Source organism: Melospiza melodia, chromosome 2 (genome assembly GCF_035770615.1).
Source record: "Melospiza melodia melodia isolate bMelMel2 chromosome 2, bMelMel2.pri, whole genome shotgun sequence".
Taxonomy (NCBI): Eukaryota; Metazoa; Chordata; class Aves; order Passeriformes; family Passerellidae; genus Melospiza; species Melospiza melodia.
Window position 1 is genome coordinate 65,334,550 of NC_086195.1, and position 16,308 is coordinate 65,350,857.

At 51.0% G+C, this 16,308-nt stretch overlaps 2 protein-coding genes across 2 annotated transcripts; both read right to left on the bottom strand.

Annotated features, from left to right (window-relative positions):
- Positions 1-3,071: 3,071 nt before the first annotated feature.
- LOC134414992 (C-type lectin domain family 4 member D-like) lies at positions 3,072-5,603 on the bottom strand. Its single transcript, XM_063150317.1, has 5 exons — positions 5,459-5,603; positions 4,434-4,565; positions 3,905-3,997; positions 3,430-3,581; positions 3,072-3,197 (listed from the first exon to the last, which is right to left on the bottom strand). The coding sequence occupies exons 1-5, from the start codon at positions 5,496-5,498 to the stop codon at positions 3,072-3,074; spliced, it is 543 nt and encodes a 180-aa protein (XP_063006387.1). The 5' UTR covers positions 5,499-5,603.
- A 4,061-nt stretch (positions 5,604-9,664) lies between these two features.
- Positions 9,665-16,176, bottom strand: LOC134414286 (C-type lectin domain family 4 member A-like). Its single transcript, XM_063148638.1, has 6 exons — positions 15,858-16,176; positions 12,939-13,055; positions 11,797-11,889; positions 11,323-11,474; positions 10,973-11,094; positions 9,665-10,254 (listed from the first exon to the last, which is right to left on the bottom strand). Exons 1-6 carry the CDS (start codon positions 15,922-15,924, stop codon positions 10,107-10,109), a joined length of 699 nt encoding a protein of 232 aa, XP_063004708.1. The 5' UTR covers positions 15,925-16,176; the 3' UTR covers positions 9,665-10,106.
- Between the last annotated feature and the right edge of the window lie 132 nt (positions 16,177-16,308).

Here is a 16,308-nt window from a genome sequence, read left to right on the forward strand (position 1 = left end):
ATTTTGCCCTGGTTATTACTAAAAAAGCTGAAATCCTATGTTGTGTTTTCAGCTGGAAACACCTGCTAGATTCAAGTCCAGCAGCCTCATATTCCTAAGGATATCACTAAGGATAAAGGATCCCTACTGGATCCCAGTGTCCTCTGAATGGACTGAGATGGAAACACAGCTTTTGCTCTTGTTCCATCAGCTGGTTTCTCCCTGTGGAGAGCAATGCATGGGGGCAGACACACGGGAATAGGAGAGCTCACAGCAGCAGCACAGGCATTTCGCTGAGGCATCACAAGATCAGGGTACAGAACTGCTTACAAGGGAGGACAAGCCTGAGCTCTCTGTAGAAGAAATCCCCTGATTCTATTATTTTGTGCACAACAGGCTGCAGGCAGGGTCAGAGCCTACATTTCTAAACATCTCTATGTAAGCAGTGTTCACAAGCTCTCACCCCACAGAAAAACACATTCCCAAGACTTGTGCAACCTCCAGCCTCCCACCAGCCATGCAGGAAGGGCAGCTGCAAGAACACATCCCCTTTGTGGGAGCAAGACTTCCCCTGGTCTCACACACTTCCTGCTGGAAATGTGGGGTTCCTGAGTATCCACAGCTCTCCCAGCAGCCTGTGAAGCACAGGTGAAAGCACAGGGTCACACTGTCACAGAGCAGAACTGTGGGTGTGTGCCTGCTGCTCCCTCAGTGCCATCAGTGAGGTCACCCACAGCACTCAGCTGCCAGGGAGCTTCTTGCACACAGAGGTGGCCAAGCTGCAGAGCACCCTGGGCACCATTGCCACTTCTTTCCTATTTTTCTCTTTTCTTTCTCTTACAATATTCTTTCTTCATCTAAACTTTGTTTTAGGCTGTTTCTTCTGTGTCTCAGATGCCTTTCCCTAATGCCCTGGTTACTGTTAAGCTGGTGGCCACGTTCTCCTGTAATAGCTGTGGTTTGGGTCAAAAGCCCCCTGACAGCTGCAGCTTTTGAACTCCCACAGCTGTCTGCATTTACACTCCCATTTCTGTCACTTGCTGCTGTCCAGGCCACTGGAAGAGGGCAGAAGTTTCTCAGGCCCAAAGAGGCCCTGAAGAGCACTGTAGTCATGTTCCCACCACAGGACACCAAGGGACATCAACTCAAGTGGCATCAGAGAAGGAGATAGTTGTGCATGAGATACACATCTGCACTGGGAACCCGGAGAGGACCAGGACACCGGGAAAGGGAAGGGAGGATATTTGCAGCACGCCACTTCTCCAGTTCTCTGGTACCACCACAAGTCTCTGCTGACAACTGCTTTCTCACAGCTGCTTGTGACACTTCTCCACATTTGCTTGTGTTATTGACTGTATCCTGTGGAATGAAGTCAAATCCCTGCCAGTGTCAATATTACAGCAGTGGAAATGGCCTTGCTGAGAGGGAATTTGTACACAAGAATGTCGTGATAGGAAAAAAGGGAATGACAGGATACGGGTTATGATTAAATATTAGGAAGGAATACATTACTGTGAGGTGGTGAGGCACGGGATCCAGTTGCCCATAGGAGATGTGGCTGTCACATCCCTGAAGTGTTCACAGCCAGGCTGGAGGGGGAAATGAGCAACGTAGTCTAGAGGAAGGGGTCCCTGCCCATGATCCAGGGGGCACAAAACTAGACTATCCTTAAAAGTCCCTTCCACCCCAAACCATTCCATGGTTTGTGGATTATTTCCCCAAAGCCTAGAGATGGAAAAGGGTAGAGAGATATGCACACAGAGCACAGGGCCTTTCTTCATTGTTCTGATAGTGTATTTTCTCTTGTCTAAGATTTCGGAATTTGTTCGGCAAAACCAGTACAGCTAGAGGACATTTTGTGTGGGACTCAACAAAAAGCAAACAGCTGTGCTCAAGGAGACAGAGGACATTGAATCTCGGGATGTCTGCCTTCCATTCCAGTGCCTTCCTCCTGGAGAAGTCCATCTCTTATCAGCCAGAGGCTGCTGGAACCACATGGAGAGAAGAGGACTCAAGAACACAGGAGCTGCTGCAAAGAGCCTGAGCCTCCCTGTGTTCCCTGAGCCACCACATGCACTGGGCATGCTGGACAAAGCTCATTTCATTTCCACACACATGGTCCCACCCAACACAGTGAAGATGTGTCAGAGCTCCCCACCCTTCCCAGCACAGCCAGAGCTGTTCCCAGCTCCCTGCTGAGCTCCCAGCTTTACTCAGGACAGGGGCATTTCCATCACACAGTTACTGCTGCAGCTTCACAAATTCGATGACGCTTCGTAGTTGGTCTGACATCATTCCAGTTGTTGTGGGTCCCTTCAGGCAAATGCATTACTGTGCAGTTCTCAGTATGGTCTGGACTTGGTTCTCCTTTTCTCCAGAACCTGGGACACAGACAGGCTTGTTACTCCCCAGTGCCCACTGTAAAGCACTGCAGGAAAAGGCCACAATGGGATACCAGACTTGAAGGGAACAGACACAAATTCCCAATGCTGATCCATGGACTGAAGCAATGCCCTTCCTCCCACTCCATATCACACTGGCACCAGTGGCACATGGAAACCTGCCTCCTTCCTACAGCCTTCCAGCACAACAGAGCCCCCCTGCTCCATCCTGCTGGGGGCAACTGCTCACCACCACTCACCCCATGCACCTCACTCCCAGCAGAGGCCCGTGCTGGACTCCAGGGCAAGGTTGTTCTCCAGAAGAAGGCACAGCAAGGACAGTCCTGGTGCTCTCTCCCTGTGCCCCATCTCTTTCCTTGAATTTCAGCACAGCCATTTTGCTCACATAAGTGCTGTGTAGGCCAGCCAAGGCCTGTCAAGTATTAAGGGCTCTTGCTGATGGCAAAATGCAGCTTTTTCTAGGCTGACAGCAATGATTTCCAGATCACAGGTAGTTAATTCATAACCAATACCCAGCACAGATGGGGCCATGTGAACTGAGTGTACTACAAAGCTCTCTCTTTCTGCGTCTTTACTCTCTGCCAAGACAGTGGGGACAACTCCCTTTTATGAACCACCTGAAGCTCTCACAGGACTCCTACTTTCTTTCCCTACCAGGAGTCACACCAAACACTCTCCATCCAGAGATACTCATGCTGCTGTCCCATTGTAGGGAGACTTGTCCACCCACTGCCACTGGCCCACATCATCCTCAAACAGACCAATGTAAAAATTAATTTCTTTTGAAGGCTGAGTTCCCTGCTCAATGAGAAATTCCTGGCAATCAGAGAGAGAGAGTGCAATGTCCATGAGGTGCAGGACTGAGTACAGAGAGGCATCAGGAATCCCCATGATGTGGGGCTGGTGGCAGAGGGGGCTGGTGCTGCAGAGGTGCAGACAGGACCTTCCCCCTCCCCTGCAGGACAAGGAGGGGCTCTGAGTCCCCTCCAGGGCCCAGCACTGTGGCTCTGCCTGCTGGGTCCCTCTCTCTGGGGCCCTGTGCACTCACCTGCTCTGCACTGCTGGTGATCACCACCAGGTGGGAGCCCATCCCAGTGCAGTTCTCTGCACTCTCAGCACAGTTCATGATGTCAGTGGACAGGAAATAGCAGCTTCCTTCAAACCTTCTCCAGCCCTTTGGGCAGCACATCCAGCCTCGGTCTGTGCAGGGAGAGGACAGACAGATGCAGGCTACTAACAAGAGATGGTGATTGCAGACATCCAGGTTTTCCAGGGACAGTGCCCATGTCCTGCTCAGTGACTTTTCCTGACAGAAAGTGCTTGAAGAAACAGGGATAGTACAGACATTCCTTCCCATTGCTTTGGGGTATGACCAGTGAGCCTTGGGTACCCAAAGCCAGGGTAATCCTTGTAAGGGCATCTCAGGGCCCTCCAAAGTCCCTTTGGGGATGTGCTTTGACCTGCCCTGGCACAGCCCCTTGAGGCCCTTGGCCCCAAGGAAGAGGGGACATTGGGCTACTGACCTGTGCCTTGTGGCACCGCTGAGCCGCACTCCCACTCCGAGAACTGCTGCTGCAGGGCTGAGGGCTGGTCACTGCTGTGGCAGAAGGGAACCACTGCAAAGGGACAGGAAAGGCAGCAGGATTAGCCCTTGCTCCCAGCTCCTCACACAGCATCTCTGGCCCCTGCACTCTCCTTCCACCATTTCCCCAGCAAGCACGCTCCCAGCTGTCACCTCTCCTGGCCCACCCCAGGGGCACAGCTCCTTCCCAGCCAGAAAGAGCCCTGTGCCTTCCAAGTGAGACAGCAGAGGGACCCCCGGGAGCACATCCCACTGGGGACATGCCACACACACGGCAGCAGGGAGCCCTCCCAGCCACAGCCACTGTGCCATGCACACACCCCCAGCCCAGCTGCCAGTCTACAAAGCAGCCTCTCCTTGTCACCCTCTGTCTCTTCCTCAGCTACACAGCAACAGGCCCCTGGGGGAGCCACCTTCAGCTGGGCCTGTTCCATCAGCAACAGCCAGTGCAGGTGAAGGGAATCACTTACAGCTGCAGCTCCTGAAACCAGGGTGCAGCACAAACAAGAGGCACAAGGTCCCAATGGCAGCTTTGATTGCAAGGGCAAAAATAAGGAAGACACAGATGTTCAGCCAGGAGCAGCCTCTCTCTTCTGCTGGGGCTGGAAAACACAAAGCAAGAGTGAGCATGTCCCAGCCCAGAGTTAGGAGCAGGATAACCCAGGGGGCTCTGTTCCCCAGCACCCTGCTGCTCCCTTCTTCCAAGCACTGGGAGCCCCTCAGGTGCTGGAAGCAGGTCCTGCTGCCTGTCCCTAGCAGGGGCTCAGAGCCACAGAGTACAGGAGCACAGGGGCTGCCCTGAGGCTGCTTTTCTATTTCCCTGTTTATCACAAGACCTGCCTGGATTCTGCCCAACCCTTTGTCCTGTCAGACCTCCTTTCTCCTCAACACATCTTCCATCTTGCCTTCCATTACACTGTCTGTCCCTGAATGCTCTTTGTGGAGCTCCCTCCTCTTCCTCTCTCTTTGGAGCTTCTTTCCCTCACTCCCTGCATTTTGCCTCTGTCCCATCAGCCCCTTTCTGCAGTGGCACAGTCCCCCAAAGCAGTGAGTGCCCAGCTCAGGGTGTGCACAGCCAGACCCACAGAGGGATTGTTTCCACAGGGGGAAAAGGCACTTGGGAGCTCTTGGGGAGCCCTGGCTGGGGTGTCCTTGGAGACAGCAGAGATGGGAGCAGGGGCTTGTGCTCAGAGTGATGCAGAGAGCTTTAGCAGGGCAATGACAGAAGGACAGCCCCCTTCAGCCCCATTGTTTACAGACACAGCACTGAGGGAATAGCAGGGCACGCTCTGCCTGCACTTCCATTCCCCCTGGCTCTAGGAAAAGCTCATTCGGCCAGCCTGCCCACTGCCCACTGCCCTCATCTCTTGCTTTGCTCTTGCCCTGAGCCCCATCTCCTGCTGCCCACTGCACCATGCCCAGGATCCATCCCAGCCCTGCCTTTCCCCAACCCCTGTGGCAGGAGGACAGAAAGGAAGGAAGGTTTGGGGCTTACCTGCACTTCCAGGACTGACTCTCCCTTGGCCATTCATCATCTCTGCAGGAGAATCACACTTCTCCAAGGGTCCCTGTTACCAGTGTGGGCACAAACAGCCTTCCTCCTGCACAGGGCACCTCCCACTCTGGTGAGGGGCCTGCACAGGCTCTAATCTGATGTGCTGAAAAAGCCATATCCTGGGTGTACCCACAGCACAGGAGATTGAGGAACTTTCATTATTTCCCTGCCAGGGCATTTCACACAAGAATCATTGCAACACACAATCTCATGAAGGCAAGGGAAAGCAGATGAAGGGGAGCATCACTGCAGCTCACACAATCTCCCTTTGCCCAACCTCAGGCACTTGCACAGGTGATCCATGGCCTTCCCTCTCTGCTGCCTGCTCTCTCCTGCTGAGGCTCCATGTCTGTGACAATACACACATGGGCAGGTGTATTTGGCATTGGCTAGCAAAGGGTTAAACCCACTGAGCACAGCCTGCCAAAGGGAACCAAAAATGAGAGGAAAGCAGATCTGTGACTGAGTCTGGGCAGTGACCATTGGCATCCTGAGCCCAGAAATCCTGAGCACAACAGAGAACTTGTGACACTGTTTTGGTCTCATTGCATTGGAAGGGAGCTGGGCTTTGAGCAAAGGGGTTCAGCATGACCTGGCACTGTGGGGCAGAAGGATCACTTGGCACTGCCAGAGTGCATGAGCCTGACAGATCATGAAGTCTCACTTGGTTGTGACTGCAAATGCTGCAGACATATGTGGAACAGGCTGAGATGTTCCATCAGCTGGTTTCTCCTGTGGAGAGCAATGCATGGGGGTAGAGACACAGGAATAGGAGAGCTCACAGCAGCAGCACAGGCATTTCAGCTGAGGCATCACAACATCAGGCTACAGAACTGCTTACAAGGGAGGACAAGGCTGAGCTCTCTGTAGAAGACATCCCCTGATTCTGTTATTTTGTGCACAACAGGCTGCAGGCAGGGTCAGAGCCTACATTTCTAAACATCTCTATGTAAGCAGTGTTCACAAGCTCTCACCCCACAGAAAAACACATTCCCAAGACTTGTGCAACCTCCAGCCTCCCACCAGCCATGCAGGAAGGGCAGCTGCAAGAACACATCCCCTTTGTGGGAGCAGGGCTTCCCCTGGTCCCACACACTTCCTGCTGGAGATGTGGGGTTCCTGAGAATCCACAGCTCTCCCAGCAGCCTGTGAAGCACAGGTGAAAGCACAGGGTCACACTGTCACAGTGCAGAACTGTGGGTGTGTGCCTGCTGCTCCCTCAGTGCCATCAGTGAGGTCACCCACAGCACTCAGCTGCCAGGGAGCTTCTTGCACACAGAGGTGGCCAAGCTGCAGAGCACCCTGGGCTCCATGGCCACTTCCTTCCCTCTTCTCTCTCCTTTCTTTCTCTTACCATGTTCTTCCTTCATCTGAACTTTGTTTTCAGACTGTTTCTTCTGTGTCTCAGATGCCTTTCCCTAATGCCCTGGTGACTGTTAAGCTGGTAGTCATGTTCTCCTGTAACAGCAGTGGTTTGGGTCAATTGCCCCTGACATAGCTGCAGCTTTTGAACTCCCACAGCTGTCTGCATTCACACTCCCATTTCTGTCACTTGCTGCTGTCCAGGCCATCTGACCAATAGGAAGTGGGATGGGTAAGGCTGGAGAGGGTTCCAAGTCCAAAGAACAGCAAGTGTTCTCCTGTTCAGAAATGAACTTGGTGGAGGACATTCTCTCTTTCTCAGTGGTTGATGGCCATTTCTCCATCAACCTGAATCCCCTGAGCACTCCTGCTATCCAGTTTCCTTGATTTCCAGACAATTTGAAGGCAAAGACTTATGTGCAGCAATGACATAAGGGCAAGGAGCCTGGAAGGAAATACTAACAAAGAGGAAGGCAGAAAGCACAGGCAAGTGCTAGCAGCACAGACAGGAAGAGAGAATCAATCCCAGAGAAAGTTGTTCCCACTGTGCCTGGTTGCTTTCCCCTCTCACAGCCTGAAATCCAGCCCCACAGCCCTGAGCCCCAGCAGTGGGTGAGGGCAGCTCACAGAGGCAGCTGTCAGGCTCTGCAACTTGTGCTGCAGTTTCTGAGCTTTGTTTTCAGCAGGAAAGATGAATTCAATCCAGGAGGAAACTGGAGGATCATTACCATGGATCTTTCTGAGACAGGAGACAGGTTATGGAGGACCCAAAAACAAGATGGACTCCATTGGACCTCTCTCTCACCAATGAGGCCGAACTGTTGGGCAAGTAGAGGCTGAGGTCCACTTTGTCTGCAGTGATTCTGACACATTGGGATTCAGGATGTTGGCAGTCCTTGCATAGAAGGATGAGCTCCAGGGCCTGGGCTCTCAGGGCTCAAAGTGACATGGAGACAGACTCTTCCAGATCCTGATTCATCCCAAACTCCCAGGATGAATCACCCTTGTTCTCCTCCTGCCCTGCTCCTACGGGAAGCAGTCCTGCATGGAATCCTGCCTTCTTCCTACAGCCAAGGGGAGGGGCCGTGTCCAGACCCAGCAGGGGCTGCTGCTCACCACAGGCTGAGCCCAGGAGTGGACAGCCAGCAGAGGAGCCTGCTGGTCAGCTCTGTCCCTCAGGGACTGTGCACCCTCACTGGCTGCACCACAGCAGGCCTAAGCCTCCTGTGCAGGGCTGGCTCTTGTGTGGAGGAGGGCAGACAGGAAATGTGCTCCTTGTCCTGCTTGTGTGCTAAGAGTTATGGCAGAGGGGAGGCCTAAAGGGGATCCTGCACGGCAAAAGCCAGAAACCTGTGGGAATGGTGCTCAAGGCCCCAGACAAAGTAGCCCTTTCCAGCCAGTGGCAGGCCCAGCAGCCCAGGCTGGTGCTGGGAGAAGCTGTGCCACTGCAGGCTGTGCTTTCCAGGTGTAGAAGGAGAGGCCCTCAGCAGCAGGGCCACATTGTACAGCTGTAAACAGACATTTTCTCTGAAGGATTTCATCCTGCTGCAGCCAGGGAGAGGAACAGGAACAGGCAGCTCTTTGAGTTGGGATCAGTGCCTACTGCCTGTGCTGATTTGTGTGGTATTTTGCATGTATATGTCCTCTTTCTTCCATATGTCCATAGATATGTAGGACCTACTGTCCCTCCACGCTGTGTCTCACTGCTGCCTCGAGCTGTGCATGTGACCTGCAGCCACCTGCAGCATCTGCACTGCTGTTCATGCAACTGCTCCCACTGGATTAGGAAGCCAAATGTCCTGGGCACCTTGCCTCCAGAACAAATTCCCCTCTCTCCCTGGGACACAGAGAGGATTCACTTCCATAGGTAGGACAGAGGTGCACAGACAGGAGCTGAACACCCAATTGCATTCCCTGTTCCGTCAGGGCAGCTTGGGCCCTTGGTGCTTCCTGAGGAAAGAGAAGCGAGGAAACGGGAGGCAATAAGTGGAAAGAGGTGGAGCAAAGGAGGATCCATGGTGTCCAATGGCCTACAGCAGGACATGAAGGCAATGCAACAGGCACTGATGTTCTGGATGGGATGTCATGTGCAGCAGGAGCCCTGTCCCGTCAGCCTCCTCTGCAGCATGGTCTGGCCTGGGCAGGCATGCCCTTCCTGGCACCACTGAGGATTTGGCTTTCCAGGACTCCTGCTGCCTCAGGTGAGCCTGGGATCAGCCCTGAGTCAGGCAGAGGACTTTTTCCTCCAGGTGGATCTGAATGGCCAGTGTGGATTGTTTCTCTCCATGGAAATGATGTCAGAGACAGAGGGTTGGGGCGCAACCTAAAAGAATTGGGATTGTTCAGCATAGGGAAAAGGAGATTCCAAGTTGGTCTTATAGCAGTCTTCCAGAAGGATTCTAGGAGGGCTGGAGAGAGACTTGTAACAAGGGCAACACAAGGCAGAGGGAAATTGCTTTAAAGTGAAAGAGGGTAGGTTTAGAGTAGGTATTAGGAAGAAATTCTTTTCTGTATGGGTTGTGAGGCACTGGCACATGTTTCCCAGAGAAGCTGTGCATAGCCCAGCCCTGGAAGTGTTCAAGGCCAGGCTGCATGGGGCTTTGAGCAACTTGATCTAGTGGAAGGAGTCCCTGCTCAAGACTCAGTGGTTGAAAACTTGATCCTTAAACGTTCCATAAAACCCAAACCATTCCTTGATTCTAGGACTTTACCTCTCCAGCTTAGATATGGAGAAAAAAAGAGATACAGAGACAGGGTACAGAGAATTTCTTCATTGGTGTGATGTTGTATTTTCTTTTGTCTAAGATTTCAGAATTTGTTAGGCAAAACCAGTACAGCTAGAGGACATTTTGTGTGTGACTCAACAAAAAGCAAACAGCTCGGCTCAAGGAGACAGAGGACATTGAATCTCTGAATATCTCTCTTCCATTCCAGTGCCTTCCTCCTGGAGAAGTCCATCTCTTTTCAGCCAGAGGCTGCTGGAACCACATGGAGAGAAGAGGACTCAAGAACACAGGAGCTGCTCCAAAGAGCCTGAGCCTCCCTGTGTTCCCTGAGCCACCACATGCACTGGGGATGCTGGACAAAGCTCATTTCATTTCCACACACATGGTCCCACTCCACACAGTGAAGATGTGTCAGAGCTCCCCACCCTTCCCAGCACAGCCAGAGCTGTTCCCAGCTCCCTGCTGAGCTCCCAGCTTCACTCAGGACAGGAGCATTTCCATCACACAGTTGCTGCGGCAGCTTCACAAATTCGATGATGCTTCGCAGTTGGTACGACATCATTCCAGTTGTTGAGGGTCTCTTCAGGCACATGCATTACTGTGCAGTTCTCAGTATGGCCATCACTTGGTTCGTTGCTTTTCCAGAACCTGGGACACAGACAGGCTTGTTACTCCCCAGTGCCCACTGTAAAGCACTGCAGGAAAAGGCCACAATGGGATACCAGACTTGAAGGGAACAGACACAAATTCCCAATGCTGATCCATGGACTGAAGCAGTGCCCTTCCTCCCACTCCATATCCCACTGGCACCAGTGGCGCATGGAAACCTGCCTCCTTCCTACTGCCTTCCAGTACAACAGAGCCCACCTGCTCCATCCTGCTGGGGGCAACTGATCACCACCACTCACCCCATGCACCTCACTCCCAGCAGGGGCCAGTGCTGGACTCCAGGGCAAGGTTGTTCTCCAGAAGAAGGCACAGCAAGAACAGTCCTGGTGATCTCTCCCTGTGCCCCATCTCTTTCCTTGCATTTCAGCACATGTCATTTTGTGCACATAAGTGCTGTGTAGGCCAGGTGAGGCCTGTCAACTCTTAAGAGTTCTTGCTGATGGCAAAATGCAGCTTTTTCTAGGCTGACAGCAATGATTTCCATGTCATAGGTAGTTAATTCATAATCAATACCCAGCACAGATGTGGACATGTGAACTGGCTGTACTACAAAGTTCTGTCCTTCTGCATCTTTACTCTCTGCCAAGACAGTGGGGTGACAATTCCCTCTCATGCAGTACCTGAACCTCTCAGATCTCTCCTACTTTCTTTCCCTACCAGGAGTCACACCAAACACTCTTCATCCAGAGATACTCACGTTGCGTTCACATTGTAGGGAGTCTTGTCCACCCACTGCCACTGGTCGACACCAACCTCAAACAGACCAATGTATAAATTCATTCTTGGCACATCTTGATTTTTCAGCTCAGTGAGGAATTTCTGGCAATCAGAGAGAGTGCAATGTCCATGAGTTGCAGGACTGAGTACAGAGAGGCATCAGGAATCCCCATGATGTGGGGCTGGTGGCAGAGGGGGCTGGTGCTGCAGAGGTGCAGACAGGACCTTCCCCCTCCCCTGCAGGACAAGGAGGGGCTCTGAGTCCCCTCCAGGGCCCAGCACTGTGGCTCTGCCTGCCAGGTCCCTCTCGCTGGAGCCCTTTGCACTTACCTGCTCTGCCTCGCTGGTGATCACCACCAGGTGGGAGCCCATCCCAGTGCAGTTCCGTGCACTCTCAGCACAATTCATCATGTCAGTGGACAGGAAATAGCAGCTTCCTTCAAACCTTCTCCAGCCCTTTGGGCAGCACATCCAGCCTCGGTCTGTGCAGGGAGAGGACAGACAGATGCAGGCTACTAACAAGAGATGGTGATTGCAGACATCCAGGTTTTCCAGGGACAGTGCCCATGTCCTCCTCAGTGACTTTTCCTGACAGAAAGTGCTTGAAGAAACAGGGATAGTACAGACATTCCTTCCCATTGCTTTGGGGTATGACCAGTGAGCCTTGGGTACCCAAAGCCAGGGTAATCCTTGTAAGGGCATCTCAGGGCTCTGCAAAGTTCCTTTGGGGATGTGCTTTGACCTGCCCTGGCACAGCCCCTTGAGGCCCTTGCCCCAAGGAAGAGGGGACATTGGGCTACTGACCTGTGCCTTGTGGCACCGCTGAGTCGCACTCCCACTCCGAGAACTGCTGCTGCAGGGCTGAGGGCTGGTCACTGCTGTGGCAGAAGGGAACCACTGCAAAGGGACAGGAAAGGCAGCAGGATTAGCCCTTGCTCCCAGCTCCTCACACAGCATCTCTGGCCCCTGCACTCTCCTTCCACCATTTCCCCAGCAAGCACGCTCCCAGCTGTCACCTCTCCTGGCCCACCCCAGGGGCACAGCTCCTGCCCAGCCAGAAAGAGCCCTGTGCCTTCCAAGTGAGACAGCAGAGGGACCCCTGGGAGCACATCCCACTGGGGACATGCCACACACACGGCAGCAGGGAGCCCTCCCAGCCACAGCCACTGTGCCATGCACACACCCACAGCCCAGCTGCCAGTCTACAAAGCAGCCTCTCCTTGTCACCCTCTGTCTCTTCCTCAGCTACACAGCAACAGGCCCCTGGGGGAGCCGCCCTCAGCTGGGCCTGTCCCATCAGCAACAGCCAGTGCAGGTGAAGGGAATCACTTACAGCTGCAGCTCCTGAAACCAGGGTGCAGCACCATAAACCCCTAGGACTTACTGGCTCCACTCTGTGGGGAATGATGCACTCTTGGTGACAGGCCACAGCCACAATCCCAAGGACTTCCTAGCAACCCAGACACTCATCAGGAGTATGGATTAGGAGCTGATCAGGGTGTGCTCAACAATCCAGATGCCTATTTTCATTGATCATTTAATTTAGAACTATTTTCACTGATGAGTAGGAGAATCCCAGTGGCTCCAGTGCCTGATGAGTGAATGGCTGTAATGGAGGAAGGCTCAGAGGAGATGAGCAAGGGCAATGCCTGGCTGAGCACCCCCATTGCCAATTAAAGTGACCTTTTCCCTACTCAAATATAAAGGACGAGAAGAAATTTGGCTTGTAGTTTTGTTCAGCTGACGGAATTAGCAGCTGTGGAAGTTTTCATTTTCTCAGAGATGGAGGGCAGTCTCTTCCTCAGTATGCAGACATATACAAAGTGAGGGCAGGAAAACTTGAGACCTTACACAAAGCCCAGACAACCATGAAGCATGGTTTCTCTAACTTTTCTCCCAGCACTCCCCCCAGAGTTCTCCCTTGTAATCTCCTTGCACATACTTACCAAGGAGGACAACAACAAGGGCAATGCACACCAAGAGAAGCAGCAGTGAGATCAACCATGGCAGCCAGAGTGGGTATTTCTGGGGATGTTGCTCAGGCTTCTTTGTCTCGGGAGGTCCTAAAAGTGACAGAAACACACCAAACAAAACACTGCAGTCAACTATGGGTCTGTCAGTCCACAGTCCACATATCAAGGATGTACTACTCAAGGGAGAGCTCCTCAAAAGAAAAAAAGATTTCTGACGTGGAAAATACAAGGTTTAGGAGAATGACAGACTGGGACAGAGCAGGGAATGTCTGTGGTTTTTGGAGAAAAGTCCAATTCAGTGAGTGTGTTCCCAGCCCAGCCAGTCAGCCAACAATGATAATTGTTGGTGTTTGGGGGTGAGCCCTTCAAAACTACCAGCCAAAACTACCAACAATGATAATTGTTGGTGTTTGGGGGTGAGGGCTTCAAAAATTACAGTGAAACAATGTATTTCTAGATTGAGTCCAAAGCTGCTAAATGCAATATTGCTCAAACCATGACACTTAAGACATAAGGGAAGATTTCACGTTGACTTCTTCCCAGAAAACTTTTTCTGCCTCCTTCAGTTCCATTAGCTTTTTGAACTTTCTGTGCAGAAGTAATCTGAAAGAGGATGGGAGACGAAAAATGTGCAAGGCTATGATGGCACATCGTCATTGGAAGATTGAAAGATGTATTTTTCCTTCCATCCTTGCTTTCCAAGTCAGGATTCAAAGATTGGCTGTAGTAAAACTAGATTGTGCTAGGCTGGATATTTGGGGAGAACAGAGGGCTGTGCCCAGCAGCCTAAGTAAAGTACTCAGACTAAGATTTGCCAAGACCTCAGTTTAATCTAGGGGGATATTGCCAGTACTGAGGAGGTTTGGGAGCAGGCAGGAGAGTGGGTCACAGGGAAGGAGAAGCAAACACGCGGTAGGGGATTGTTCTAGCTTGTGGCAGGTACACAAGCCAGGGCAAATAAGAGGGGAAAGAGACAGCAGCACTCACTGCAGGACAGGAGTCAAGAAGCTTTGGGAGAGACTACTATTAAAGAGAAGATTTAGAGAGCCTTCATTCATTGTTGTCGTGGTTTGAGCATGAAGCTCCCAGGTCTGTCAGCAGCCAAGTGTGCCTGCCAGACATGCCTAGTAAGCAAGACTGTAAGAAACCTGCTCTTTGTGGATGCCTTCTGACTACTTCCCAAAGGCTTGGGAGAGACTGCTACAGCAGGGGAAAAGGCATCATTTTTCATTATCCGGAGAGAAAACATGTGGACAGACCAGGTCCAGGTTTCCCTGGTCAAATAATGTTTTTCTAATAACGTTTTTCTTTCTTTTGCCTTAGTGAAAACAAGGAGCCCCCTCAAGATCTAGAGTCAAAGCACTTACTTCAGAAATAGCTCTAACCAGTCCAACTGGTTTTTTTGATATGCATCACATCCAGACATTGTTCAACCTGTGCCCAGTCAGACCTGAGCATCCCACACTCACACCCAGGTGGCACAGGCAGCACTGCATGCTGCGCACCTCAGCAACACGAGTGAAGTGCAGTAATCTTGTGCACACTCGGGGGGATGAACTCCCTGCAAAATGCTTTCCACAGCTGGTCTGTGCTCTGTAACATGTCTAGCATGATCACATACAACAGACTTGATGTTCTTTGGAATAATAATTTGGAACACCATGGGGAACTTCCACCACCCCCACCTCACCACAGTGGAAATGCTAACTACATCCAGAACCAACTAATCTTGGTGCACTGAAAACAGTGAGCTTTCAAGGCAGACAGGACTATGTACACTATTTATTTCCATGACTCATGTCTCAGAGCAAGCAAAGAATAACCTGGAGCTGATGCCTGCTCTGTCTGGGATTGTAAAACTGAGATAAAGCTGTAAATAGGCAAGCTATTATATATCCTTAGGCAGCAGTAATTATTTATTTAATTTTTAAAAAATATTGTTCATTGATTTATGCACACATACATTTCCTGCCCTAGGACCTGCTGTTGTGTAGGGTCCTACATGTCAAGCAGAAGCGGTGAGCCTTATACAGAACATCTCTATGGGTTTCTACTTGTGGAACAATGACTACAGAGTAGATATTAACCAGAATATGCCTTAAATTTGCATGAAGTCTAATAAAAGAACAATTTTACCACTGGAATTTTTAATAGGAAAAAAAAATTTGTTTGGTGTGTGAAATGTTTTTCAGGAGTGGCAGACATCAATAACAGATTTGGATCTCCCTCCAGATTTTAAATAATTCTTCTTCTGTATATTTCAGAGTGTTTAAGTTTTGGGTGTCTTCTCCAAGGACCATTTCTCAATCAGCCATGGACAATGGGGCTATGTTTCTGCAGCAGTACCACTTCTCATGAAGCTGCAGAGTACAACTGACTGCTCTACTATAAGCAGGCATGTTGATTCTCCTACCCTCTCCACAAGCAGCAATCTGTAGTTTCACTCAGAGGCAAGAGCAGCCAGGACATGGGCTTATTTGCTGCTTTGGGAGCCCCTCCACCTTTGTGACAGATCTGATTGTTTGTAATAAACCACAGTCTCTACTGTTGGTACTCAGCATGGGCCAAATTTGACTCTTTCAAGACTACATAACATGTAGGGAGGGTACTGAGGGAGCACAAACAGGTTCCTTAATGAATGTTCATTTGAAACCTACTGTTTGTGCTCCCAGTAGTCATTTTTGTTCATGTTGCAACTCCTATTTGCCTTTTCTCTTAGAGACGTTCCTCAAGACTCTTATTTCAAAACTCCTCCGGTCTCCTGATCATTTAGCTCCTTTTTCTCACGAATCCATCAAGATCAGCTAGGAACCAAAGTCACAGAAGGAAAAATCTTCCTTCCCTCTTCCTCACCCTGCTCCCTTTCTCCCAAATAACCCATTCATTCCTTACCTTTGACCACTGGAGCTGGCGATTCATTTTTGAACTTCACCTCAGCATAGGTGATTTCTGATGCCATTTAATCACAGTGTGACCCTGTCCTTAGTTTTGCCACGTAAAAGGTGGGTCTTTTAGCTCCTTTTTTCCAGAGGGTGACAGGAATAGGTTACTGAGCCTTTCCCATACATTCATTCACTCTCTACCCATCAAAGAAGGCTGTGCTGAACACTGGAAGCACTGGTGATAACCCAAGAATTCCTGGGAGCTCAGAAATGCTCCAAAGAGATCTTCAGTTTCTTAGCCCAGGAAATCAGCCCTGGCACCATGGAAGATTCTGAGACATAAAAGAAAAATGAGAACCTAACAACTGAAAGGGAAGTTGCACTCCTTCCCCATATCAGATTCTCAGCTGATTGGCTTCCTTTTCAAGACATTTATTGGTTTTTTTCCTCTTTTTAACTTT

Coding starts and splice junctions, on each gene's coding strand:
- LOC134414992 (XM_063150317.1), bottom strand. CDS start 5,498: ATGATGAATGGCCAAGGGAGAGTCAGTCCTGGAAGTGCAG. Junction 3,998..4,433: donor TGGTTTCAGGAGCTGCAGCT/GTAAGTGATTCC, acceptor GTCCCTTTGCAG/TGGTTCCCTTCTGCCACAGC. Junction 3,582..3,904: donor AGCGGTGCCACAAGGCACAG/GTCAGTAGCCCA, acceptor CTCCCTGCACAG/ACCGAGGCTGGATGTGCTGC.
- LOC134414286 (XM_063148638.1), bottom strand. CDS start 15,924: ATGGCATCAGAAATCACCTATGCTGAGGTGAAGTTCAAAAATGAATCG. Junction 11,095..11,322: donor TCACCAGCGAGGCAGAGCAG/GTAAGTGCAAAG, acceptor TCTGATTGCCAG/AAATTCCTCACTGAGCTGAA. Junction 10,255..10,972: donor CCCTACAATGTGAACGCAAC/GTGAGTATCTCT, acceptor TCTGTGTCCCAG/GTTCTGGAAAAGCAACGAAC.